The 27,122-nt window shown below is 47.3% G+C and overlaps 1 protein-coding gene across 1 annotated transcript in view; it reads right to left on the bottom strand.

The window, feature by feature from the left end:
- Positions 1 to 27,122, bottom strand: part of FBF1 (Fas binding factor 1) — a 159,209-nt gene that overhangs the window by 21,088 nt on the left and 110,999 nt on the right. The window contains exons 25-28 of the mRNA XM_075349603.1: positions 18,882 to 19,067; positions 17,933 to 18,109; positions 5,864 to 6,001; positions 3,098 to 3,233 (exon numbers count right to left, since the gene is read on the bottom strand). Coding sequence (XP_075205718.1) covers positions 3,098 to 3,233; positions 5,864 to 6,001; positions 17,933 to 18,109; positions 18,882 to 19,067 — 637 coding nt within the window. The remainder of the gene's footprint in view (positions 1 to 3,097; positions 3,234 to 5,863; positions 6,002 to 17,932; positions 18,110 to 18,881; positions 19,068 to 27,122) is intronic.

Below are 27,122 nucleotides of genomic sequence, written 5' to 3'. Positions count from 1 at the left end.
GGTCATTGAGGCAATGACTGATCGCAGAGACTCCATGCGAAAAAGACGCACCTGAACATGCTTGTTGAGAAGCCTGAGATCCAGGATGGGCCGGAAGGAACCGTCCCTTTAGGGGACTATGAAGAGATTTGAGTAGAAACCTCTGAACCGTTCCCAGGCGGGAACCGGTACAATTACTCCGTTGGCCTGCAAGGATGCCACGGCCTGAGAGAAGGCGGCGGCCTTGGAGCAGGGGGGAGTTGACAGAAAAAAAAAAAATCTGTTTGGCGGGCTGGATAGAATTCTATCCTGTAGCCGTGGGAGATGATATCCCGCACCCACTGATCGGAGACGTGTTGAAACCACATGTCGCCAAGCGGGAGAGCCTACCACCGACCAAGGACATTGCTGGCGCAGCCAGATAGTCAAGAGGAGGCTGCCTCAGTGGCAGCAGCTCCTGCGGTCTTCTGAGGACGCGGCTTCGTGCGCCAGTTGGGTTTTTGGTCCTTGGCTGAGTTAGTGGACGAGGCCGAGGGCTTAGAGGACGACCAGTTGGAGGAACGAAAGGAACGAAACCTCGACTGGTTCCTGCCCTGGACAGGTTCCTGGTTTTGGCTTGTGGCATGGAAGTACTCTTCCCGCCAGTAGCTTCCTGAATAATTTCATCCAATTGTTCACCGAACAGCCTGGGCCCAGCAATGGGAGCCCAGCAAGGTACTTCTTTGAAGAAGCGTCTGCCTTCCACTCTCGAAGCCACAGGATCCTGTGGATAGCGAGAGAATTGGCCGAAGCCACCGCAGTGCGGAGCCTCCAGCATGGCAGACATGGCATAGGATGAAAAGGCTGAAGCCTGGAAGTTAAGGCAACCATCTCGGGCATAGAGTCCCTGGTGAGGGAATGCATCTCCTCTAGAGAAGCAGAGATGGCTCTGGAGCCCACACTGCAAAAGATGGGGAGAACGAGGCCCCTGCCGCCTCATATACAGATGGCGGACAGTGGAATCCTTAAGAGAGTTGCCATCAGCCACTGATACAACTTTCCGGGCTGAGAGTCTAGACACCAGAGGGTCTACCTTTGGTGAATGAGCCCACTCCTTGACCACCTCTGGTGGAAACGGAAAACGGTCATCAGAACCACGCTTTGGGAAGCGTCTGTCAGGACAGGCTCTGGGCTTGGTCACAGTGGCCTGAAAAACTGGAGTGGTTAAGGAACACACTCCTTGTTCTCTGAGGCAAGGTATACTGATGCTTTTCTGCCAGAGAGGGGTGCTCCCCTGATACAGGCGGATTGAGGTCCAGTACAAATATAATGGACGCAATCAAATCATTAGCATCTGCGTCACTTTCGGACAGATCAATGGGGTACATGGAGTAGCGTCCGAGCCCCCAGTAAAGGCATCCTCCTTGTCCTGCGAGTCAGCTCGTGAACCAGAGCCGCGGGACGAGGAAGGAAAGGGGACCCTGCGTCTCCATTTTAGGAGGACGGGGTCTGAGACCAGATGAAGAATCCTCTGTGAGCTTTGCTGAGCGAGCCGTAGCAGCAGAAGCGCCCTGAGAAGGGGGCTGATGCATGCTCAGCAGTGTCCGGGACAGCTGTCCCCTGGAGAGAGGGATTCTACCCAAGCCGGGGATTCAGCCACCGGAGCCGGAGCAGCCGGAGGGACCACTGGGGATGAGCCTCCAGGCTGAGGCACCACTATGTTAGAGCAGGCATCACAATGTGGTTATGTGCTCGGTACAGGCAGTACGAGCCTACAGCAGTGCATATTAAGTACAGCCTTGCTCTGATGTGAGACATGCTGCTGAAGTGGGGGCTCTGGCCAGAATGACCCCCAGCAGAGTATATAAACAGAGTATATAAGCAGGTCCACAACCGGAGGTTGTGGCTTGCCAGACCGTTTGACATAGAGACATCTCTGTGCCCTCCAGATCCCACAGCCCGGACCCCCAGAGAGATGGCCAGCGCCGATCGCTGTCACAATGTGGTTATGCAGACATGCATGAGAACGCTGATAAAATGGCGCCGGAGCGAGGAGAGGGTGCAGGGCCTACTCTAAGAGCGGGATCGGAGGGCCAAGGAGATATACAGGGGAGGGAATATTTCCTCAGAGAGGAGTGTCCCTCCCCAGTGCTGAATGGTCGCTGGGCGGAGCCGCACTGTCCCTCTGCATGATTGGCATGCAGTGGCAGTGAAAACGAAACTAGGCCTCAGGCGAAGCCGGGGCCTAAATTTAACAATGCGGCCGGCGAGCAGGCACCATCGGCGCGGTTCTCAGGTAAAAACCAGAGAACCGGCCGGAAATGTCACAATAGATACACAGCACACTCTCCCCAACAATAAAGTACAAGGGACCCCCCGATAATAACGTCTCAGATACTTAGCTTGTGAGACGCAGGGCCAGGTCCCTGAGGGATGAGTGCTCCGTCCGGTAGGATCCTGAAAGGGCTGCGGATGGAGACCGGTCTCCTGCAAGGCAGGGAGAACCGTGCTGGCTCCCACTTCAAGCCAGAGCCCCGGAGGGATGGTGAAGGAGCGCGGCATGTAAGGCTCCAGCCCTGAAATCAACCTTAACAACACCGCCGACACAGTGGGGTGAGAAGGGACATACCGGGAGTCCAGGCTTGGACCCGCTTTTCTTCAAACTCTTTCCAAAAATCAAAATCAGATGAGAATGCATGTGTGTATGTGTGCCTCCTGAACACAAAGCATTGAACTGGCTATATTTGGTTAACCAGGGGGTGTATATGCTCGGAGGGAGGGGCTACACTTTTTAGTGTAGTACTTTGTGTGTCCTCCGGAGGCAGAAGCTATACACCCATGGTCTGGGTCTCCCATAGGAACGATGAAGAAATACGGTTTGTACACAATTTAGAGATTCCTTGGTCTCAAAGACTTTTTTTTATTGAGCCCGTTACCACTCCATGTAAGTGCGCATGCAGGATCGAGGTGATTCTGAACCATATTCTATACGATCAGTTGGGGTCTCAGGACTTAGCCCACCTCTCACCAAAAAGAAAAATATTTAAGCGCCTATAACATATAAGAAAAACTTACAAAAGAGTAAGTATACTATCAAGCATTTACCAAACAATATCGATCACAGGGAAAGCAATCTCACCGTTCAGAAGTGACGTAGACAGTGGATGTATCGGCTTTGATTCCAGGTCTTTGTTAGGAAGCAGTAATGGTGCCGTGGGCAGCCCCTGTCTGAGCTGTTCCAATTGCCTCCTCTGATGTGCCAGATTTATATGCTCCTGCAAACAAAATTGACAGGGATATCACAGATATAAAAAACTAAAATCCTGAACTAACAAAGGTTACAAAAACGATTGTGTTACTTTTACTTAAAAAATTGATGTGTCAATTTTGTATATTCCAAATTGAATGGAAAACCCAATATGTGATACTTAAAATTCCTATTATGGAACATGGATGCCAACATTAGGAGACCAACATGCTCAAGAATAGATTATACAGCAGTTGTTCTGGCAACTTATCTCTAAATCTGAAAAGAAATTAAAAAGGTTGTTAAACCACACACGTTTTGCACGGACGTGTAAAAGGTGCGTATAGGCCCTCCATGTGCCGTGATTTTGGCACATTAGTGTTCTCAGTGTGCCATCTGTGATAATACACAGAGAACAGGAACTTTATGCTCGCCTGGCGCTGCTGTCTTCTGCTCTGCGGTCTCCGGCCCTGCTGTTTCTCCGCTGCTGCTTCCAGTCCTCGGTGCAGTGAATATGCGATGAGCATAATGAGCAGGGGTCCGAAGCCAGTGACAGCAACAGCAGAGACAGCAGCGGTGGAGAAGGGGAGTGTAGAAATTAATTTTATTTCACAGAAACGTGGTTTTCTCTGGTACGTGTCACACTGATGTCACACGGATCACATCCGTGCAGTCCGTGTGACACTTGTGCTGGCGGAGAAAAACAGACATGTCTGCGTGTGGAGCACCACACAGACACACTGTCCATGTGAAAACACGCACGTGTGTGCAGACCTATTGATTTTAATGGGTCTACGTGTGTCAGTGTCTCCGGTATGTCTGAAAATGGATGTCACATGTACCGGAGATCCGGATGTGTGAAGGAGGCCTAAATCTGTTAGTGAGCACTTTTACCAAGATAATTTATCCACCTCACGGGTGTGGCATTTCAAGATTATTGCAAAAGTGTGCCTTAAGGCTGCTTTACACACTGCGATATCAGTACAGATATCGCCAGTGTGCGTTCCCGCCCCCATCGGTTGTGCGACACGGGCACATCTCTGCCCATGTCGCACAACATCGCCCGGACCAGTCACACGGACTTACCTTCCCTGCGACGTCGCGGTGACCGGCGAACCGCCTCCTTTCTAAGGGGGCGGTTCATTCAGCGTCACAGCGACGTCACAGCAGCATCACTGAACCGCCGCCCAATAGAAGCGGAGGGGCGGAGATGAGCGGGACGAACATCCCGCCCACCTCCTTCCTTCCGCATTGAGGCAGGTAAGGAGAGCTTCCTCGTTCCTGCGGTGTCACACGGAGTGATGTGTGCTTCCGCAGGAATGAGGAACAACTTCGTTACTGCTGCAGTAACGATATTTGAGAATGGACCCCCATGTCACCGATTAGCGATTTTGCACGTTTTTGCGACAATGCAAAATCGCTCATAGGTGTCACACGCAACGGCATCGCTACAGCGGCCGGATGTGCGGCACAAATTCCGTGCCCTTAACGAGATCACTTGAGAGATGTCGTAGCGTGTAAAGCCACCTTAAGGCTGGCCACAATAAAAGGCCACAATGTGCAGTTTTATCATGCAGCACAATACCCCTGATGTTATAAGTTTTGAGGCAATTGGCATGCTGACTGCAGGAATGTCTACCAGAGCTGTTGCCCATAAATTGAATGTTCATTTCTCCACTATAAGCCGTCTCCAAAGGAGTCTCAGAGAATTTGGCAGTATGGCTAACTGGCCTCACAACCACAGACCACGTGTAACCACACCAGCCCAGGACCTCACCTTTCAGCATATTTACCTCCAAGATCATCTGAGATCGGCCACCCGGACAGAGGCTGCAACAATTGGTTTGCATAACCAAGGACTTTCAGGAACAAACTGTCAGAAACCGTCTTAGGAAATCTCATCTGCATGCTCATCGGGGTCTCCACCTGAATACTTAAGTTCATCATCACCGACTTGAGTAGGCAAATGCTCACATTCGATGGTGTCTGGCATGTTCAAGTTTGCTCTTCACAGCTGAATCCTGGTTTTCACTAAGGGCAGATGGCAGACTGTATGGTGTCATTTGGGTAGCAGTTTGCTGATGTTAACGTTTTGTATCGAGTGGCCAATGGTGGCGGTGGGGTTATGGTATGGGCAGATGTATGTTATGGACAACGAATACAGGTGCATTTTATTGATGCTATTTTCAATGCATAGTATATGATAATAAGATCCTGTGGCCCGTTGTTGTGCCTTTCATCCATGACCATCACCTTATATTGAAGAAGAATGCATAGCCCTATGTTGCAAGGATATGTACACAATTCCTGGAAACTGAAAACATCCCAGTTCTTGCCAGCATACTCACCGGACAGGTCAACTATTGAGAATGTTTGGGATGCTCTGGATTGGCGTATATGACAGCGTATTCAAGTTCCTGCAAATTTCCAGCAACTTTGCGCAGTCATTAAAGAGTGGACTAACATTCCACAGACCACAATCAACAACCTGTAAAACTGCACGTTTTAGAGGGGGTCATGGGAGAAAAACCAAAAAAGTGTCACATTTAAATTTTTGTTCAGTGTATGTTATGCTAGTGTGTCCTACTTTATTGTCTCTAATTCACATAAAGCCAATTTGAAGAAATGTAGCCATTCTCTTCAATAGAATTTCCTTACTTGGTGAAGATGTTCTTCCCGTTGTCTTAAATATTCCAGTTGCCCTTGAATGGATCTCAGTCTATCCTGGTGTCCAGACTCCACCTTTCTGGCTTCACCTAAAGCTTGTTCCCCATGTTCATAGCGCTGAGAGGCCAGCTAGTATAACAAAAGTAAGAAGATGGTCACAATGGTGGATTGTCGTACTAGTATTTTAAGTCACATGGCACATTGTCACAGGGTACCTTCAGTGATCCACTTAAAACTGGGATCATATCACTATTTCACCCAGATTGTAGATCATTTATTTTTCTTTCGGTGATCCTATTCACCCAAAATCAGTTACATCTTTATTTTTGATTGATTAATAATTTGCAGAAACTTGAGCCGCTCTGTCACTATGCAATCAGTCCTGACAGTGTCAGTGTCTCCAGCCGCTTCCTCTGCTGGTTGTTACGTTGAAGGGTAAAGTACTTGCTAACAGACTGATAAAAGTCATCACGGATATAATACATGATAATCAAATAAGTTTCATGCCTAATAAATCTACTGATTGAAATTTAAAGGCAACTTTTCCTAAATTTCTAGTTAAGCACAAAGAAAAATGGGTGCAAATCGGTGCTTTCCCTTGACTCTACCAAAGCGCTAGAGATCACTGACCGGGAATAATTGTAGACTGTCACAGGGAACATGGGATTTGGTCCCAATCTTATCACTTGGGTCTAATTATTATATCCTTCACCAGACTTAGAGTAAATGGGACTTTATTAGAGAGAGGTGTTCACACTGAGAAGGGGCACAAAACAGGGCTGCGTCCTGTCGCCCCTTCTTTTTGTCCTGGTCATTGAACCATTGTCATCAAAGGTTAAGGGTTTCTCTAGAGATTAGTGGCTTTAAATGGGGTCCTATTGAAGAGCATTTCTCTTTATATAGAGATGATATGACAGTTTTGTTTATGGTCAATATAGAATCTGCTCTAGAACCGGCTACAAATATTGTTAGAGTCGGAAAATATTCTGGCCTCATAATAAAATGGGATAAATCTATCCGATTACCTCTAAATCTGTTACCATCATCCTTCAAATGTTGGATTGACTCAGTTAAAAATTTGGGGGAATGTGTGTCCTAACAGCCATGTAAAGCAGTTGCTCGGAGCTACTCTTCTGCTCAGCATCCTGACATACCGTATTTTTTGCTTTATAAGACGCACTTTTGTTCCCCCAAATTTTGGGGGAAAGTAGGGGGTGCGTCTTATAAGCCGAATATACGGGAAGGGGGGTGTATATGTATAGATATATACATATATATAATATATATTATATTTATATATATATATATATTTATATATATATATATATATATATATATATATAATATATATTATATATATATATATATATATATATAATATATATTATATATATATATATATATATATATATATATATATATATATATATATATATATATATATATATATATATATATATATATATATATATATATATATACATATATACATATATACATATATACACACACACACACACACACACACACACACACACACACACACACACACACACACACACACACACACACACACACACACACACACACACACACACACACACACTGCAGGGTCCAGGGGAGGTGGGGGCGCTGCTGGGGGCAGGTGAACGCTGCGGCGGCAGCGTTTGATCTCCTGCTCCCGCTCATATAATATGCACAGCCGCTGTCCATCTCTGGTGGTGCTGAAACCGCACCGCAGTGACGGGCTGGGGGAGCGGTGCATATTATATTTCCCTGCGCCCCCTGTGATGGCACATGCACCCCCCTGTGTTAGATATGGCCCCCGTGCTGCTACTCATTCTAAAATAAAAAAGCTTTACTTACCCTATGCAGCGTTTCTCCCCGGTGTCCCTGCTTCCACTGTGATCAGGCATGCAGAGATCTCAGTCTGCTGTGCCGATCACATGACTGGCACCAAGAACCAGGAAGTGGAGGAAGAGAAGCACGGAGGGAGACAGGATGGAGATCAGCGCTGCAGGAGGTAAGGAAAGAGTGTTTTATTTTACTATGGGCAGCAGCCTGGGGGCGATATCTAACACAGGGGGACTTGTGCGATCTATAGGGGCCATGGGCAGCACAGGGAACGTGTGCCATCACAAAGGGGGCTATATTCAATATAAGGGGGCCATATCCAGATTAAGGGGGGCTAATTTTAGGATGGGGGGCTATGAGGGACATATACTCTATATGATTTGTTAGAGGGACACTGGCATTATAAGATGGACCCCATTTAACATTAAAAAAAAAAAATTCTCTTTTCCTTCACCAAATTTGGGGGTGCGTCTTATAATCAAGTGCGTCTTATAAAGCGAAAAATAATAATACCCCTGTTATTAATATTTTGGGCTATGTTTCTTAATAAAACAGACAACCTGGAAAACAGGCTGAAGACTAAACAACCTACATACAGATTTTGGCTTGAATCTGATTAAGAGTATGCCCAGAAGGATTCAGGCCGTGTTGAAAGACCAAGGTGGATTTTAAAAAAATACTAACAAAATAATAAAAATTTTAAATTTAGAGTTCAAGTCTTCTTCTCTGAAGAGACAATTTGCATATTTAATTTGCTAGAGGAGTATTGCAGGCGTTTAAGTCTCCTCCTACTGGCGTGTCACTCTCCACAAGAAGTAACCTTAAAATATAAAAAAGCATCCCTGGGGTTTTTGGGCATAAGATATAGAAAAGAAAAAAAAAAAAATAGACCACACACTCTAGATCACAACCAAACCAACCTGGGGAATGACTACAATGAATGGAACTTTGCAAACCAAATCCACGAAAGCAGAGAGGAAAGCAGCCTGGAATGTTTTAGTGCTTTGAGCAGGTACCATATACTATCACATTAAAATCTTGTGGGTCAATTGTATAGATACAGAGCAAGAGGAAATATAAGACTAAGTCCAGTCCCAATCGCCTACCTCCTTACATTATGTTCAAATTGCATTTTAGCCACTTCAGTGGCTCAGTCAGGGTTTCCATCCGAATCACTGAAAAACGTAATTCCGTTAGAACCCCTGACAGGGCCACTCATTTTATTGAGGCAGACTGTGTCACTTTGTGCTTTCCCTGACCTCTGTTTCGGCAGTGCCCACCTTCGTGAGGAGGGCACAAAAGCATGGTTGCCTGTACTTTATGGTCAGAAAGATAGATATTGCTAAAATTGAGGCCAGACGGAGCGCAAAGTGACTCAGTGTGCCTCATTAAAATCAATGGTCCCGTCAGAGGTTCTGTCCAAGTCCATTTTTTCAGAGCTTCAGACGTAACGTCCTTCAGACGTAAGGTCCTTCAGAGCTTCAGACGTAAGGTCCTTCAGAGCCGACAATTGGCAAAAGTGCAATGTGAATATAGCCTTAGTAATATTTTAAATTTTCTATAGAAAATATTTGGAGTTTAGTTTCATTGTTTTAATTTAAAGAAAACTCAAAGATACTCAAACCTTTCCTGTATATAACAAAACAGTGACTACACTGAAATAAATGGACAAAAGTCTTCTTTCAGAGAAGCATGTTCCTTATAGGAAATCAGATTGCACAAGACATGAGTGGGATTTCTTCAAGACTATTTTAGCAGATTGCTGCTACTCCCAATGTTCTTAGAGACAGACTATTATATCACTAAGTGCACAGATATCGTCTTTAGCCACATCTTGAAAGTAGTTACCTGGCAATTCTGAATGCAATTTTAAGAAAAGGTCATAATGCCTATTGCAAATTATTATGAAGCATCTGCAAATTGCTTGTGAATTTGAGAACCAATAACAATTGATCGGATTTTAAAAAAAATAAAAAATAAAAGAAATAAATCCTCTCTTCCAGTAATTATAGTAGGAGACTTTAATGCATATCCACACCATTATTGGGATAAACATCATCCAGTCACTGTTTGTCAGAATACTAGACCAAAGTCTTTACACTAATTATTATCAGAAACTGGAACAGTGGCTTTAAATCACCCGGGAGAAAAATAATACTCCTGTTATTCCTCTTCACATCGTCACTAACACTTATAGATCTGGCCATTGGTAATGAGTATTCTTGCTTATGTCAAATCTAGAAAATTCCCAACCAGAAATTAGATCACTCACCCTTGGTTATACAACTGTAATTATGGGAGGGGAGTTCCCTAGTAAGGACTCTAGGGCTGTTACATCCTTACTGGCTATTCAAAAACATAAGGGGGAACCCCAATAAAATATAAAACTTTTAATCGTGTTATTTAAAAAGTTATAGACCAAATCACAAATTAACAAAAAATTAATAAAGTGCAGAATATATAATAACACGTGCTAGGAGGGAGGATGAACACACAGACTGGCCCTAAATAAGCCCTAGTCAGCCTCTCCCTACCTAGCAATGGAGGGTATGACACCCTAGGGTTGTGGCACCCTCATTCACCAATGGGAAACCCTGCATGACCCTAGTAAGCCCTGCACAGCAAAATACACCACTTAGACAAAATGGAGACCCCCATCCCAATCAGATGGTGAGCCAAAAAACTTATCTGAGAAGTTGTCCTAAGAAAATGCCCAGACGAGTCTCATCCCGCAGATACCAGGGAATCATCAGGGGACAAGCAGGAAGCAAACCGCCAATGCATGAGCCTCTCTGAGAGGTCAAAACAGAGGTGCAGAAAGGATACCTATTCTGCACTTTATTCATTTTTTGTTAATTTTGGTCTATGACTTTTTAAATAACACGATTAAAATTTATATTTTATCAGGCTTCCCCCTTATGTTATTGAACGTCTCTACCCCTATTTCTCATTGGCTGCGGCCTAGTCATACCGTATTTTTTGGACTATAAGACGCACCGGACCATAAGACGCACCCTGGTTTTAGAGGAGGAAAATAAACGGATTATTGTGTACTCACCGTAAAATCGTTTTCTCTTAGCCAACATTGGGGGACACAGGACCATGGGTGAAATGTTACCTATCCATAGGAGGACACTAAGTAGATGCAAAAGACATTAGCTCCTCCTCTGCAGTATACACCCCCCTGGCCAGGCCAGGCAACCTCAGTTTTAGTACACAAGCAGTAGGAGAAAAAAATAGTAAGAACTTATCTCAACGGATGAACATGAGAAAAAAAGAGTCATAACCAAATAAGGTACTGAGAGAACCAAGGCCCAACAGGGCAACAGGGTGGGTGCTGTGTCCCCCAGTGACGGCAAAGAGAAAACGATTTTACGGTGAGTACACAAAAATCCGTTTTTCTCTGACGCCTCATTGGGGGACACAGGACCATGGGACGTCCTAAAGCAGTCCATGGGCGGGAAAAATAAAAGAAAGACAACACAACCCAAGGACGAGGAACCAGTCCCAGACAGTCTGGAGCGCCTACTGAGAGAGGTGCTCTACTGCCGTTTGCAGAATTTTCCTACCCAGATTTGCCTCAGCTGAAACCTGGGTATGCACGCTGTAATGCTTTGAAAAAGTATGTAGGCTAGACCAGGCCGCAGCCTTACACACCTGTTCCACTGAAGCCTGATGCCGAATGGCCCACGAAGCGCCAACTGCTCGCGTGGAATGAGCCCGCAGCCCACTAGGAATGGGCTTGAGTTGTAAGTGGTAGACTTCCTGGATCGCAGAGCGAATCCAGCGAGCCAGAGTTGCCTTTGAAGCTGCCTGTCCCTTCTTAGGCCCCTCAGGAATGACGAACAAAGAGTCAGTTTTCCTAAAGGGGGCTGTCCTGGATATGTAATATCCGAGAGCTCTGACGAGGTCTAACAAATGCAGAGACCTTTCCACCCTATGAACTGGGTGTGGACAAAAGGAAGGCAAAACAATGTCCTCGTTCAAATGAAACGGGGTAGAAACCTTTGGAAGAAAATCCGTAAGGGGGCGCAGAACCACCTTGTCCTGGTGAAAGATCAGAAAAGGCTCGCGGCAAGAGCGTGCTGCCAGCTCCGAAACCCGTCTGATGGATGTAATTGCCACCAGGAATGTTACCTTCCAGGACAGAAGAGCAAGGGAGGATTCCTTGAGAGGTTCAAAGGGGGACCTCTGGAGACCGTCCAGAACGAGATTGAGGTCCCATGGGTCCAGCGGCCGTTTGTACGGGGGAGTTAGATGGGAAACGCCCTGGAGGAAGGTCTTGACTTGCGGTTTTTGAGCCAGGCGGCATTGGTAGAAGATTGAGAGCGCTGAGACCTGCCCTTTAAGGGAACTGAGAGCCAACCCAGCTTGCAAGCCAGACTGCAGAAAGTCGAGAATTCTGGGGATGGCCAGAGGCATAGGCTGGACGTTAGTTTCCCTGCACCACGAAAGGAAGATTTTCCATGTACGGTGGTAAATGCGGGATGAAGCGGGCTTTCGGGCGCTGATCATGGTGGAGATAACCGCGGGGGAGAATCCCGCTATTGTTATACCCAGGTCTCAATGGCCATGCCGTCAGCTTCAGGGCTCTGGAGTTCTGATGGGAAATGGGCCCTTGGGTCAGCAAGTCTGGGATGTCTGGAAGGTGCCACGGTACATCTGTGAGCATTTGTACTAATTCGGCGTACCAGGCGCGCCTGGGCCAGTACGGTGCTATCCGTATCACCGAGACTTCCTGTGCCTTGCTCTTCCTGATTTCCCGCGGCAGCAGGGGTAGAGGTAGAAATATGTAAGGCAGGCGGAAGTGGTGCCAGGAGCAGACTAGAGCATCTGCACCGATGGACTGCGGGTCGCGTGACCTGGCTATGAATGCGGGTACCTTTGCGTGCAACCTTGAGGCCATTAGATCCACGTCTGGTGTACCCCAGCGAGTGCAGATGTGTAGGAACACTTCTGGGTGGAGAGACCACTCTCCGGCGGCCAGGCCTTGGCAACTTAGAAAGTCTGCTGCCCAGTTCTCTACTCCCGCTATGTGTACCGCTGATATCACTGACCCCGTCGATTCGGCCCAGCTGAGGATCTTGTGGGCCTCGAGATAAGCCGCTTTGCTGCGGGTGACCCCTGCCGATTGATATAGGCTACAGCTGTCGCATTGTCCGATTGGACTCGAATCTGACGACCCGCTAGCAGGGGGCAGAACACCCTGAGCGCGAGGAAGATCGCGAGGATTTCCAGGATGTTTATGGGTAGGGAAGACTCCTGGGGCGTCCAACGTCCTTGAGCAGTGTGGTGCCGGTACACTGCTCCCCAGCCTAGGAGGCTGGCGTCCGTGGTCAGGACCAGCCAGTTCACTGGGAGAAAAGATCTCCCCTTCGATAGGGATGAGGACCGAAGCCACCAGCAGAGTGCGTACCTGACTGAAGGAGTCAGGTGAAGAGGTCTGTCCAGGGCTAGAAGGGCTAGCTGCAGTGGGCGGAGGTGCAGCTGAGCAAAGGGTACTGCCTCCATAGCCGCCACCATCCTGCCGAGCACCTTCATGCTGAAACTAATGGAGCGAGACGGAGGACGTAGAAGGCAGCGTACCGCTATCGAAGAGCGATCGCCTTGTCCTGAGGGAGATATATCAAGCCCCGACAGGTGTCCAGGGACATGACCAGGAAGGTGATGGATCGTGATGGGACCGGGGATGATTTGTCTAGATTCTGTAGCCACCCTAAGCGGGAAGGGTGTCCACGGTGATCTGTTCGCTGGTTGAGCAGTCGCGGAAGGAGGGGGCCTTTATGAGGAGGTCGTCCAAGTAAGGGAGAATGACTACTCCCCTGGCGTGAAGGACGCTCATGGCGGCCGCCATGACTTTGGTGAAGACCCTTGGTACGGTGGCAAGGCCGAAGGGTAGGGCTACGAATTGAAAACGGGAGTCCTGAACAGCGAAGCGGAGGAACTTTTGGTGAGCTGGGGCGATGGGTATTTGCAGGTACGCGTCCTTGATATCTATGGAGGCGAGGAATTCCCCTTCGACCATGGATGCAATAATGGACCTTAGGGACTCCATTCTGAATCTTCGTACGTGCACATGTTTGTTCAGGTGTTTGAGGTCCAGGATGGGTCGAACTGACCCATCCTTTTTGGGGACCACAAAGAGGTTGGAATAAAAACCCCTGAACCTCTCGTCGTCCGGGACAGGTATTATCACTCCTGCTGTTTGAAGCGAGTGGATTGCTGAGAAAAAAAATCTTCGCGTCGTTTGAGTCTTTGGGGAATTTGAGAGAAATAACCGCCTCGGGGGTCGGGTCCGAAATTCTATGTGGTAACCGGAAGACACAAGGTCTCGCACCCATTTGTCGTCTGAGGCGGCAGCCCAGATGTGTTGAAAGAGCCGCAGTCGACCTCCTACAATGGGTGTGTCTTCCGGGGCGCCGAAGGAGTCATGAGGGGGGAAAATGTCGTGGACGAGTCTCCCTAGTCCTGGACTGTTTTGGTCTAGGCTGCCATGACGAAGTGGGTTTCGGGGAGAGCTGAGAAGGTTGGTCCCTGCGTAGTCCGCGGCTAGTGGCGGGGGCAGAGCGGGATGTCGACCAACCAAATGCGTTCCGAAAGGAGCGGAACGAGGACTGTGGACGTCTGGTGAAGGTTGTCTGGGCTTCAGCTGGGGAAGGGAGGTACTCTTTCCTCCCGTGGCGTCAGAAATGAGCTTGTCCAGACGTTCGCCAAACAATCGGTCTGGAAAAAAGGGAAGGCCCGTGAGAGACTTCTTGGAGGCAGAGTCCGCTTGCCATTGTCGGAGCCAGAGAGCTCTATGGATGGCTATGGTATTTGAGGCGGCAAAAACTGCGCAGGTAGCAGCGTCAATGGAGGCCTGCATGAGGTACTCCGCCGCAGCGTCAATTTGAGCTGTTACCTCTGTGAAGGTATGAGGGAACTGGGATTCCTCAAGCGAAGTGTTAAGGGATTCTGCCCAGACCGAGATCGCCTTTGCGACCCACACAGAAGCAAAGGAGGGCGAGAGGGAGGAACCCGCAGCCTCAAAGGCAGAGCGGGCGAGGTGCTCCACCTGTCTGTCTGTCGGGTCCTTGATGGAGGAACCATCGGGTAAAGACAGGAGCGTCTTTGTGGCAAGGCGGGAGACCGGGGGGTCAACCAAGGGCGGATCGGCCCAGCCCTTAGGGGCAGGTGAGGCAAAAGGGTACCGGGACTCCATGAGTTTACGGTTACCGAAGCGGTGATCAGCGAAAACCTTTTGGGGTGCCTGGGAAACCAGTCAGGGGGGATCTCACCTTAACACTGCCTCAGTCCAGGCAGTGGAAATAGAGTCAGCTTGCTGTGTCCGGCCACACAGGTGCAATGTATCAACTCAGAGCCTGCAAAAAGGAGCTGAGGAAGTGTGCCTCTGCCCTGGGCTCTGGAAAATCGGTGTCTGTGGGACCCGTCGTCCAGTAAAAGGCAGCCCAGGATCCAGTGTCGCAGGAGGGGGTACGTGGAGGCGACACTCCACGTTCCCGCTCGTTGATGGTATTGGGAGATCGGTCCCTAGGGGAAACCGTCGCCCTCAAAAAATAACAAAACCTTGAAAGATGTGCTTCCTACAGACACTAAGCTAAAAGTGAGGTTGCCTGGCCCAGCCAGGGGGTGTATACTGCAGAGGAGGAGCAAATGTCTTTTGCATCTACTTAGTGTCCTCCTATGGATAGGCAGCATAACACCCATGGTCCTGTGTCCCCCAATGAGGCGTCATAGAAAGGAAAATTTTAAGCAAAAAGTGTGGTCATGACACACTGTTATGGCGTGAGGATCTGCTGCTGACACTGTTATGGGGGTAATGTCCCCAAATTGTCTACTAAGTTACCCCATCCTGGTAATGATCCTCCTCCCTTGTATGCGATCCCAATCCTTGTATATATGTCCCTCATACTGATTTAGCCCCCATCCTGATAAATACCCCCATCCTGCTATATGCCCCCATGAGGAGACAGCCAGTAGAAATATGGTATGGGATGCCATGGAGGGGTTTATATAGGGTTTATATGGGAAATAGGCATAAGAGAGATTAGTAAGACAAATCCTACGAAGACTCCCTGAAACTGCAGCGAAGGGAAGCAACCTATCTAGAAAATGTTTATGATATAGGAAAGAGAGGCAAAAAGACATGGCAGATCATCTACTGGCCCTAGCGGCTCAAAAACCAAACAAACCAATACAAAACAAAAATATTTTATTGAAGGCAAAAGTGCCGGGCATTTATTGGTATCAATAGTTAAAGGTACAAGATGAAGCAGTACATATAGCTAGATTGGTATCGGCAGAGGGGGAGATAGTTACAGATACATCTGATGTTATATCAACAGCCACCTCCACCAACCTCACCCTGTGACCGCACATAAACTCAGTGATATTACCGCTGACAGCTGCGACTCAGTCAGTCTCTACCTGCAGCCACAGCGGGTGGTCATATTATGTGCCCACGCACTGCGACTGCAGGATGTGGCAGAGCTGGGATCTGCATGGGACCTCCTATGGATTACGCCGGAACTGGGTGTTTTGAGTATTAATAAAATTGATGAAAGAGGGTGTTTTTTTGTAATTTTTTTTCAAATAAAGGATTTTTTCGGTGTTTGTTTCTTTACACTTACAGATTACTAATGGCAGTGAATCTCATAGATGCCTCCAATTACTAAACTAGGGCTTAGTGGCAGCAGTGAGCTGTCATTAACCCCTTATATTACCTCAATTGCTACCACACCAGGGCAATCAGGATGAACTGGGTAAAGTGGTAGGATTGTCGCATCTAATGGATGCGACCATTCTGGGCAGCTGCAGGCTATTGTTTTTAGGCTATGGAGGCAATAACCATGAGTCTCCTCAACGTGAATACTAGCCCTCTGCCATGGCTGGATATCAAAATTCGGGGGGAAAAAAACCACACATTATTTTTTCTTTTTAATTATTTATTTAAATAATTTAAAGGGGAAAAAAAAGCCACATGGACCCCTCTTATTTTGATACACAGCTAAGATAAGCACACGGCTGCAGCCTCTAGCCGTATGCTTTATGTACGCTGGGTATCACTATGGGGGGACTCTACGCCAGTTTATTTATTTTTACACCACTATATGGAAGCAGACAATGTGTGTAATTCCAACCAATCACAGGTGCTGTCACACAGGGTGAGGGAGCTGTCTGACTGCAACCAGAAGAAGCAGTGAATGTGTATGAGGGTTAATGAGTGGACCTGGAAGCAGTGTGACAGCAGTGCAGGAGATCAGTAAGTATAATAGTCGTGCTCAAATCCCCCTAGCCCTTTTTACCACGATTTTACAGCACAATGTTCGGGTCCCCATAGACTTATATGGGGTTTGGTGTCCAGGCAGATGTTCAGGTTCAAGTCTAGTTCCGAACCAGGTTTTATTTTTTCCTTTAGGTGCGGCTGAACCCCCCGAACATCTGCGGGTTTGCCAATTGATAATGAACAGAAAAGACTGACGTAAGTAATGTATATGAAACTATGAGCAATATGCTCACTACAGGCACACCTTGAAGTGGTTATCCATTACTCAGACAACCCCTTATCACTTACTATAGCCCCCCCAAAAATATAGTAATATTATTATCCTATATTAACCTCTATTGTTATGTCACGTCAGCCCTTCTCCCAACCAGTGGCCAGTTCACTCTCGCTTCCTTAAGATGTAATTGACATCCAAAAGAAGTCAAAGAGCAGTAGCATCTCCCACCTCTTTTTTGATGTCAATTTCATCCAAAGGAGGCGGGTGAAGCCGCAGCTCATTGGCTCCAGAGCCCACTTTGCATAACATCACGCGAGCCTGGGTGCCGACATTGCTGGAATGGTGTTAATACCGGAGTTGACTATAAGGTGTTTTTTTCTTTTAGCCGGGGGAATGTAGCAATTGAGAAAGGATTTTCAGAGCAGAGAATAATGCCTTTAATCGAGGAAAATAGGACTTCCCCAATTCTGCATTCAAAATGTTCACTGAAAGGATATTTCATGCTGCGTCTTGTTTTGCCAAGTTTCCTTTCTTGAGTAATTTGGGGGAAAAACACCACAAACACAGAAGTATGACAAATAAGGAACAATAAAACAAGCAAGCATGTCTAAAATATCTGAACTGATGTGTAAATGGAGTTTCCATTAAGGATCATATTGGAAACATGAACACACTGCCAGTGCAGGCTATGGAGGAACATTACCTTGCTCATACTCTCTACTTCTTCAGCCCGCTGTCGAACACGAAGGGCAGAGGAATTTACCCTTTCCTTCTCAAGCCTTAGCTCCTGTCTCTCTTTTTCTAAAACCTCTCTTTCCAATGCCAGCTGCTGCTCCTTGTTTCGCAGCTCGCTGAACTGCACCTTCAGCTCTGCCTGCTCCTAAAGACAAAACATAAAGCAGATGAGGAGCACAAACAGCAGAGGGCACTGTGGTCAAAGAAGCTAGTAACATCGAAAGGACTAAACTGATTGTAACCAATGTGGTTTTTCATTCTAAATATCTCCAGATTTTAATAATATAATAGTTTTTCTAATATGGTTTAATTAAAAGTCCCTACCATTCTCTGTCTAATCTAACTGCTTTATTTTACCCATTTTGATAACTGTTTATTTGCAAATCACCAGTGCATGCTTGAATACTCAAACGGGATGTCATCAGGCGGCAGAGCAGCTGCGGTCACTGCCTTAGCATGTCTCCACCCTGAAATGAAGCCTCATCTGTAACATTCAGCATGCGTTTATTGTCAAATCCAGTACAGAACTCAACTCCCTTGTCACTGTGCAATATTCTTCTTAGTGCACAGTGACAGTGCACTCCATTCCCAACTTTAATTTGAAGTGACAAGCAGACAACAAAGTGCACTGTCAGTGCTCATTGTAAGGTGATAACCTGGCAAGGAGAGACCAGCCCTGCCCCTGAAAATACCATCTGTCACACCTGACCACTGCCAGACATATAACATAAGTCATTTGCAAAAGATCCTGAACTCTTAAGTGATGGGTGGTGCAAACGCCATTCCGATATTCATGACGTTTTCCATTTAAATAACTAGCAAAATCGCTTTTTTGGTCTGCTTTGAGTTTCTGAATGTTGCAAATTGATGGTGATCCCAGATATGAGAGGGTAAGGACTACAGATGTATGTTGTTACCTTAGCCAGGTTGATTATGGCACTTTCTCTCTGGGACTCCACCATTATTGCTCTGCTGACATCTTTCTCTGCTCGTTCTTTGCTCAATTTCTGCTGGGTGTGATATTCAGACCACTCAGCAGCGAGTTTTTTCCGTTCTTCTTCACAGCGAGTCATGACTGACTGATGTTCCCCCAGCAGAGCGCTCTGTACAGGATTGAAGTCATGACAAACCATTTAGCAAAAAGTGAGCTCAATCATATAAAGCTTAGAATACAATGGCTTCATTTCTGTAGAATTCAACAATGTGAGTTAACCTCATTACATGTGAACTGAGGAATCAACTTTTGCGAGATGGTAACAAGGTAAATACATATAAAACAATTGCACATAATGCATTAAAAGTTATACACGATTATGGGACCTTTAAAAGAAATAAAAATAGCTTTTCTCTTTCTCATACAAAGTCCCTGGGATCCAGCGTATTAGGGACTAAAGCGGGCTTTACATGCTGCGATATCTGTCCCGATATCGATAGTGTGGGTACCCGCCCCCATCTGTTGCGCGACACGGGCAAATCGCTGCCCGTGCCGCGGGCAAATCGCGGCCCGTGCCGCACAACATCGCCCAGACCCGTCACACATACTTACCTGCCCAGCGACGTCGCTGCGACCGGCGAACCGCCTCCTTTCTAAGGGGGCGGTCCGTGCGGCATCACAGCGACGTCCCTGAGCGGCCGCCCAATAGCAGCGGAGGGGCGGAGCTGAGCGGGACGTAACATCCCACCTCCTTCCTTCCGCATAGCAGCCGGGAGGCAGGTAAGGAGAGCTTCCTCGTTCCTGCGGTGTCACACGGAGCGATGTGTGCTGCCGCAGGAACGAGGAACAACTTCGTTACTGCTGCAGTAACGATTTTTGAGAATGGACCCCCATGTCACCGATGAGCGATTTTGCACGTTTTTGCAACGATGCAAAATCGCTCATCGGTGTCACACACAACGGCATCGCTGATGCGGCCGGATGTGTGTCACCAATTCCGTGACCCCAACGAGTTCGCATTAGCGATGTTGTAGCGTGTAAAGCCCCTTTTGTCTGTAATATACGGTGTTACTGACTGCATAAAGTATCCCACCTATACACTGATGACACTCAGATCTACCTCCTCACTGGCCCAGACATCACCACTCTCCTGCCCAGAATCCCAGAGAGTCTATTAGCCATATCCTCCTTCTCCTTACGCTTCCTAAAGCTTAATGTGGACATAACTGGACTCATCTTTCCTCGATCCCAGTAAATTTCCCTACCTGATCTTTCTATCTATCCCTGTATCTAGCAAAATGCTAGTGCATGCGCAAACTTATGCCTCAACCTCTGCAATATCCTCCTCTGCGGCCTCAGATCTAACACTCTAGCACCTCTCCAATCTGCTGCTAAAGCACCACTCCAGTGTTTTGTTTTTTTCCAGTGCTGTAGTATTAATCTAAATTTCCTGCCCCTAGTAATATATTCACCAGCAGCTGTATTGACCTTTTATATCACCACCGCTCTGGTCCCGCGGCTATAGCTAGTGACTGCAACTGCTGACTGTAGGAAGTCAGACGTAATGGTCACACGAGCTCAATATGAGTCTATGAGAGCCAGAACTAGGCTCTCATAGACTTTACATTAAGTTTTGACTTCCAGATGGCTCTAGGAAACACTGGAGAAATTCAGCACGTCAGAACCTACTGAAGACCCACTGTAGTGGGGCTGATAGAATGTGAAGACGGTGGTGGGTAAGTATAAGTCTAGGGTCAGGGAACCTAGATTTGAAGCACCATTCCAGTGCTGCAATTTAAAAAAAATAAAAGCAACAATAACGCTGGAGAGATGCATTAACTTTGCTGCCCATTAAATGCACGTCCCTCCTTGCTACTTCTCCTCTCTACAAATCCCTTCACAGATTTCCAATTTCCCAACATATCTAGTACAAACTACTGTCAGTGACCTACAAGGTCATCCATATTCTGCCTCCTCCATATAGCTCTGAACAAATCTCCCGGTACACACGTACTCTCCGGTCCTCCCAAGACCTCCTTCTCCTCCACCTCCCCACACGTACTCTCTGGTCCTCCCAAGACCTCCTCTTCTCCACCTTCCCACACGTACTCTCCAGTCCTCCCAAGACCTCCTCTCCTCCACCTTCCCACACGTACTCTCCGGTCCTCCCAAGACCTCCTCTCCTCCACCTTCCCACACGTACTCTCCAGTCCTCCCAAGACCTCCTCTTCTCCACCTTCCCACACGTACTCTCCAGTCCTCCCAAGACCTCCTCCCCTCCACCTTCCCACACGTACTCTCCGGTCCTCCCAAGACCTCCTCTTCTCCACCTTCCCACACGTACTCTCCAGTCCTCCCAAGACCTCCTCTCCTCCACCTTCCCACACGTACTCTCCGGTCCTCCCAAGACCTCCTCTCCTCCACCTTCCCACACGTACTCTCCGGTCCTCCCAAGACCTCCTCTCCTCCACCTTCCCACACGTACTCTCCAGTCCTCCCAAGACCTCCTCTCCTCCACCTTCCCACACGTGCTCTCCAGTCCTCCCAAGACCTCCTCTCCTCCACCTTCCCACACGTACTCTCCGGTCCTCCCAAGACCTCCTCTCCTCCACCTTCCCACACGTATTCTCCAGTCCTCCCAAGACCTCCTCTCCTCTACCTTCCCACACGTACTCTCCGGTCCTCCCAAGACCTCCTCTCCTCCACCTTCCCACACGTATTCTCCAGTCCTCCCAAGACCTCCTCTCCTCTACCTTCCCACACGTACTCTCCGGTCCTCCCAAGACCTCCTCTCCTCCACCTTCCCACACGTATTCTCCAGTCCTCCCAAGACCTCCTCTCCTCCACCTTCCCACACGTACTCTCCGGTCCTCCCAAGACCTCCTCTCCTCCACCTTCCCACACGTACTCTCCGGTCCTCCCAAGACCTCCTCTCCTCCACCTTCCCACACGTACTCTCCGGTCCTCCCAAGACCTCCTCTCCTCCACCTTCCCACACGTACTCTCCGGTCCTCCCAAGACCTCCTCTCCTCCACCTTCCCACACGTACTCTCCGGTCCTCCCAAGACCTCCTCTCCTCCACCTTCCCACACGTACTCTCCAGTCCTCCCAAGACCTCCTCTCCTCCACCTTCCCACACGTACTCTCCGGTCCTCCCAAGACCTCCTCTTCTCCACCTTCCCACACGTACTCTCCAGTCCTCCCAAGACCTCCTCCCCACCTTCCCACACGTACTCTCCGGTCCTCCCAAGACCTCCTCTCCTCCACCTCCCCACACGTACTCTCCGGTCCTCCCAAGACCTCCTCTCCTCCACCTTCCCACACGTACTCTCCGGTCCTCCCAAGACCTCCTCTCCTCCACCTTCCAACACGTACTCTCCAGTCCTCCCAAGACCTCCTCTCCTCCACCTTCCCACACGTACTCTCCAGTCCTCCCAAGACCTCCTCTCCTCCACCTTCCAACACGTACTCTCAGGTCCTCCTAAGACCTCCTCTCCTCCACCTTCCCGAACGTACTCTCCAGTCCTCCCAAGACCTCTTCTCCTCCACATTTGTATGTTCCTCACGTAATCGAGTCCAAGACTCCTCCTGATGTCCCCCATCCTCTTGAATTCTGTGCCCAAACATGTCTCCAACATTCAGAGCTTTCAGACAAAACTTGAAAACCCATCTCTGCAATACAGCTTATAACCTGCAATAACCTCGCTGTCCCCTCACCACCACTGGAGCTTCTGCAACTTCTCAGCCTACTGTCTGTTTGTAAATAAATACCTTTTCACATGTACAGCACCACAAAATGAATGGTGCTCTAAAAATAAACACTTCTAACCAAAAGGAGAAATTTGTTTTTTATTACTGGGTTGATTATAAAATTATCCACAAAATCAGGAAAATGTGAAACCCCTAAGGGTAACAGATTACTAGAATACTACGGTTGAAAGGGAACAAAAAATGTTAGCTTTTCTAAAGCATCTAAAATGAGAAATTGAACACCTCTGCAATTAGTCAAAGCATTATATTTAAAGGGAATTGGTTGGCAGGTTTTTGCTATGTAATCTGAGGACAGAATGCTGTAGAGGTTAAAAAACAAAAAACAACTATATCTTTTTAGGCTGTGTGCTGTTATTTACTTAAAGGTTTTATCACCTAGTGATTATCATTGCGGAACTATAATGTCCTGCATAGGGCAGTCGGACACCCCCCCGCCTCCTGTGATTGACACCTCACTATGAAAGTATAATCTTTATTGAGAGCCAGGGGTGGGCGGGACAGCTCTCTTAGTTCTCCTGTTTTGCTAAATCTAAAAGCTTTGATTGTGCTGCAGCCAGTAATCTAGGTGATACATTGTTGGATTCAGCATCTCTTTGTATACATCATGCTGCTCTCAGATGAGGTAGCAAAAACCTGCTGACAAATTCCCTAAGAGTGAAGCTGGCATCTTGTGGTATATAGTCTACCATTCTCAAAGTCAAGCAAACAGCAATGAAAGAAGTCCCAATAACCAATTGTGGGTCTGTCTTGAATAAAATGCCACCCTAATTAAGGGTATGAAAGAGATGGTCTACTACAGCACAACGCCTTCTCAATTGGGTGCACAAAATAATATAACTGTATATTTTCCTCCTGGACCAGCCCAGGTCATGAGGTCTCCCAACTGTCTCTCAAATCATGGAGATCACCTACAGCCTTACCTATTCTGTCAGAGCAGGTTGGCATGTCACATCACCACTACTGCCAATGTCAGGTGACCACTGTGAGACATTGCGGGCAGATTGTACAATCACTGGTCCAGTTTGTTTTTTACTTTCTGTAGCCAACTGGAGCTATTACAGCCCGCTTTACACGCTACAATATATCTTACGATGTGTCAGCGGGGTCACGTCGTAAGTGACGCACATCCGGCATCGTAAGGTACATTGCAGTGTGTAACTGCTACGTGCGATTGCGATTGAACGGTAAAACGTTCATTGCATACACGTCATTCATTCCTCATGAATTGAACGTCAGGTTGTTAATCGTACCCGGGGTAGCACACATCGCAATGTGTGACACCCCGGGAACGATGAACAGATCTTACCTGCGTCCTGCGGCTCCTGGCCACCAATGCGGAAGGAAGGAGGTGGGCGGGATGTTTATGTCCCGCTCACCTCCGCCCCTCTGCTTCTATTGGCCGGCTGCCGCGTGACGTCGATGTGACACCGAACGTCCCTCCCACTCCAGGAAGTGGACGTTCGCCGCCCGCATCGAGGTCGTATGGACGGGTAAGTACGTGTGACGGGGGTGAATCGTCAACAAATTGAACGTGCCACACATACGATGGGGGAGGTTACGATCACATACGATATCGTATGCAGAATCGTAACGTGTAAAGCAGGCTTTAGGGGTTGTCCAGTAGTGGACAACCCCTTTAACACTAGTCCCAGAGAGGGGTCATTTGACATTTCTACCATTGGAATCCTATGGAGCTCGAAATTCCTGGGACTTCTAGTGTTAAGAGCAGTTTGGTACTCTAGATGGATCTATGATCATTCAAAGCAATCATCAAATAAAAAAAAAATAAGCATCTCCTAAAATTACCCAAAAAACAGGTGATCTTGTATATTAGGACCACTCTCCACATGGTATTCTTATAGGTTCTCTTCTTGTACCATATAAAACCGTAATTGCTTTTTAAGATTGCTTTGTGACAGTTGTAGACATCTACACTCATAATGTATATATGACAGTAGAGATACAAGTATATAGATGTGTCAGGGAGGAATGTAAGCAGAACATGGGTAAAATATGCAGAGCGTAAATCACCTTTATTACAAGCGGTGGAATGCATATAAACAGAAGGTTAATGTGTTCAATGGTATTTCCTGCAGAGTAATGTCAACACAAAGATGGCTAGGGCATTTATGGCTCTCTGGAAAGATTAATAGCAGATAATGTTCTCATTTATTGATGTGCGGATGGACTTAGAACCAAAGCTGGTAATAGACGTTTCACTTTAATTTAGCGGAATTAACTGAGTGAGTTCCTAGAGTATCTACTAGTAGACTTGAGCAAAAGGATTCACAGGATCGTGGTCCAGCAGCCGCGTCCATAGGCCATGGTCAATGGACTAGAGCCCTGTGAAACGCCTATTTCTACTACACTGACAAGCTGGGGCTGTGTGACGGCTTATTTTTGCTCCCTGAGCTTTGTATACTATTTTTGGGTAGATGTAATGTTTTGAACACCGGTTATTATATTTCATTGCAATGTTGCAGCGACCCCCCCAAAAATTAATTCTTGATTTTTTTTTTCTTATTATACCTTTTACTGGTTAGAGTAATTTAATTTACATTTTGATCGAGCATTTCTAAACATAGGTGTATTTTTTATTTATTTTTTATGGTTGTATTTTCAATGGGGCAAAAGGGAGGCGATTTGAACTTTTGTAGGGTTGGTTTTTTTTGTAATATTTTTTAAAAAGATTGTTTTTTTTTGCTGCTGCTGTTGCTGCTTTTTAGTCCCCTTAGTGGACTTGAAGCTCAATACAGGTCGATCACGTCTGTTGTTCAGATCAATGGTTCAGCATGACGCTGTATAACAGAAATGCTGTTCTCCTGTGAAAGCTGAAGCTCATGACAATGACATCAGAGGAGCCCCAGCTGTTATGACAAACCATCGGCACCCCATGATCATGGGGCTGCCGATGGTGCTCCCTTCCAAAAATCATTAAATCTCATTGTCAGAGATTGACAGCAGGATTTAACAGGTGCAGGTGGATTGGAGATCCACCCACGCCTGTTACCTGCACATATTGGCGCATCAGATCAGCTAACGTAGGCTTGCCGAGAGTCTGCATTAGGGCACATTTCCATCTGCGATTTTCTTGTGTGAGTGCGATCCGATTAAAAAAAACAAACAAAAAAAAAAAATCGGATTGCACTCGCACTAGTGTTAATCAGTGAGGCAGTTTCCTCTGTCCTGTTTTTTCTCCACACGAATCGGGCTCTCGGTGCAATCTCAGCATGCTGCGTTTTGCACAGAGTCTTGGCTCACGGGTGTATAAAATCACACTGCACTCGCATGTTATGTGCATGCATAGACAGACAGCGGAGGAGATGGGGACAAAGTGTTCCCTCCCTCTTCTCCGCAGCTGTGATATGATCGCAAGATCGCAGCACAGTCGCATGACCCTCAGCTGACACCGCAGCACAGGGTCATTAGCATATCGCTTCCAATGCTCCTGCATCGAAGGTGGTACGCAAGTGGAAAAGAGCCCTTAAAAAGAGACACACACAAACGATCACATACTGTTACGTCATAGGTTGTGAAAGAGTTAGAGAAAAACATTTAAAAAAAGAAGGATTTTTGTGTACTCACCGTAAAATCTCTTTCTATGAGTCTTCATTGGGGGACACAGGACCATGGGGTGTATGCTGCTGTGACTAGGAAGCTGACACTAAGTGAACATAAAAAGAGTTCGCTCCTCCCTGGCAGTGTACACCCCGAGCCGGAGGTGGATCTATGCCAGTTTAGTGTACAAGCAGTAGTAGGAGAGACCTGAACAACCATAACTAAACAAGGTAATACCAAAAGAAAACGTGTGCAGAAACATAGTGCCTTATGGACACGTATATATAAACGTATAATAGCCGGGTGGAAAAAAACATTGACCCATAAAAAAACCGGGAGCATCCGGCAAACGAAGACCTCACAATCCAAACAGGGTGGGTGCTGTGTCCCCCAATGAAGACTCAGAGAAAGAGATTTTACGGTGAGTACACAAAAATACTTCTTTCTCTATCGCTTTCATTGGGGGAAAAAAGGACCATGGGACGTCCAAAAGCAGTCCCTGGGTGGGTACAGAAGCAACCCCACAGATCCAAAACAATTACAAAATTCTGTGGGGAAGCTCTGTCCAACTGTTTACTACCTTTTCAGAGGTGTGCGACGGCCGTCTGCAACACCTTTCTCCCAAGGCAGGCATCTGCTGACGCCTGGGTGTGGACCTTGTAAAACCTGGCGAAGGTATGCAGACTGGACCACGTGGCGGCTTTGCAGACTTGCTCGGCTGAAGCCTGGTGTCTGATTGCCAAAGACGTCCCATCTGCACGGGTGGAATGGGCTTTTACTCCCCTCGGAGGGGACTTATCCCTGATTCGGTAGGCCTCCGAAATGGCTGACCTGATCCATCTGGCAATGGTAGCCTTGGACGCCGGCATGCCCTTCTTGGAACCAGAAGGCAGGA

This window comes from Anomaloglossus baeobatrachus, chromosome 5 (genome assembly GCF_048569485.1).
Source record: "Anomaloglossus baeobatrachus isolate aAnoBae1 chromosome 5, aAnoBae1.hap1, whole genome shotgun sequence".
NCBI lineage: Eukaryota > Metazoa > Chordata > Amphibia > Anura > Aromobatidae > Anomaloglossus > Anomaloglossus baeobatrachus.
The sequence above is the reverse complement of the archived record's forward strand: the minus strand, read 5'-3'. Positions and strand labels throughout refer to the sequence as shown.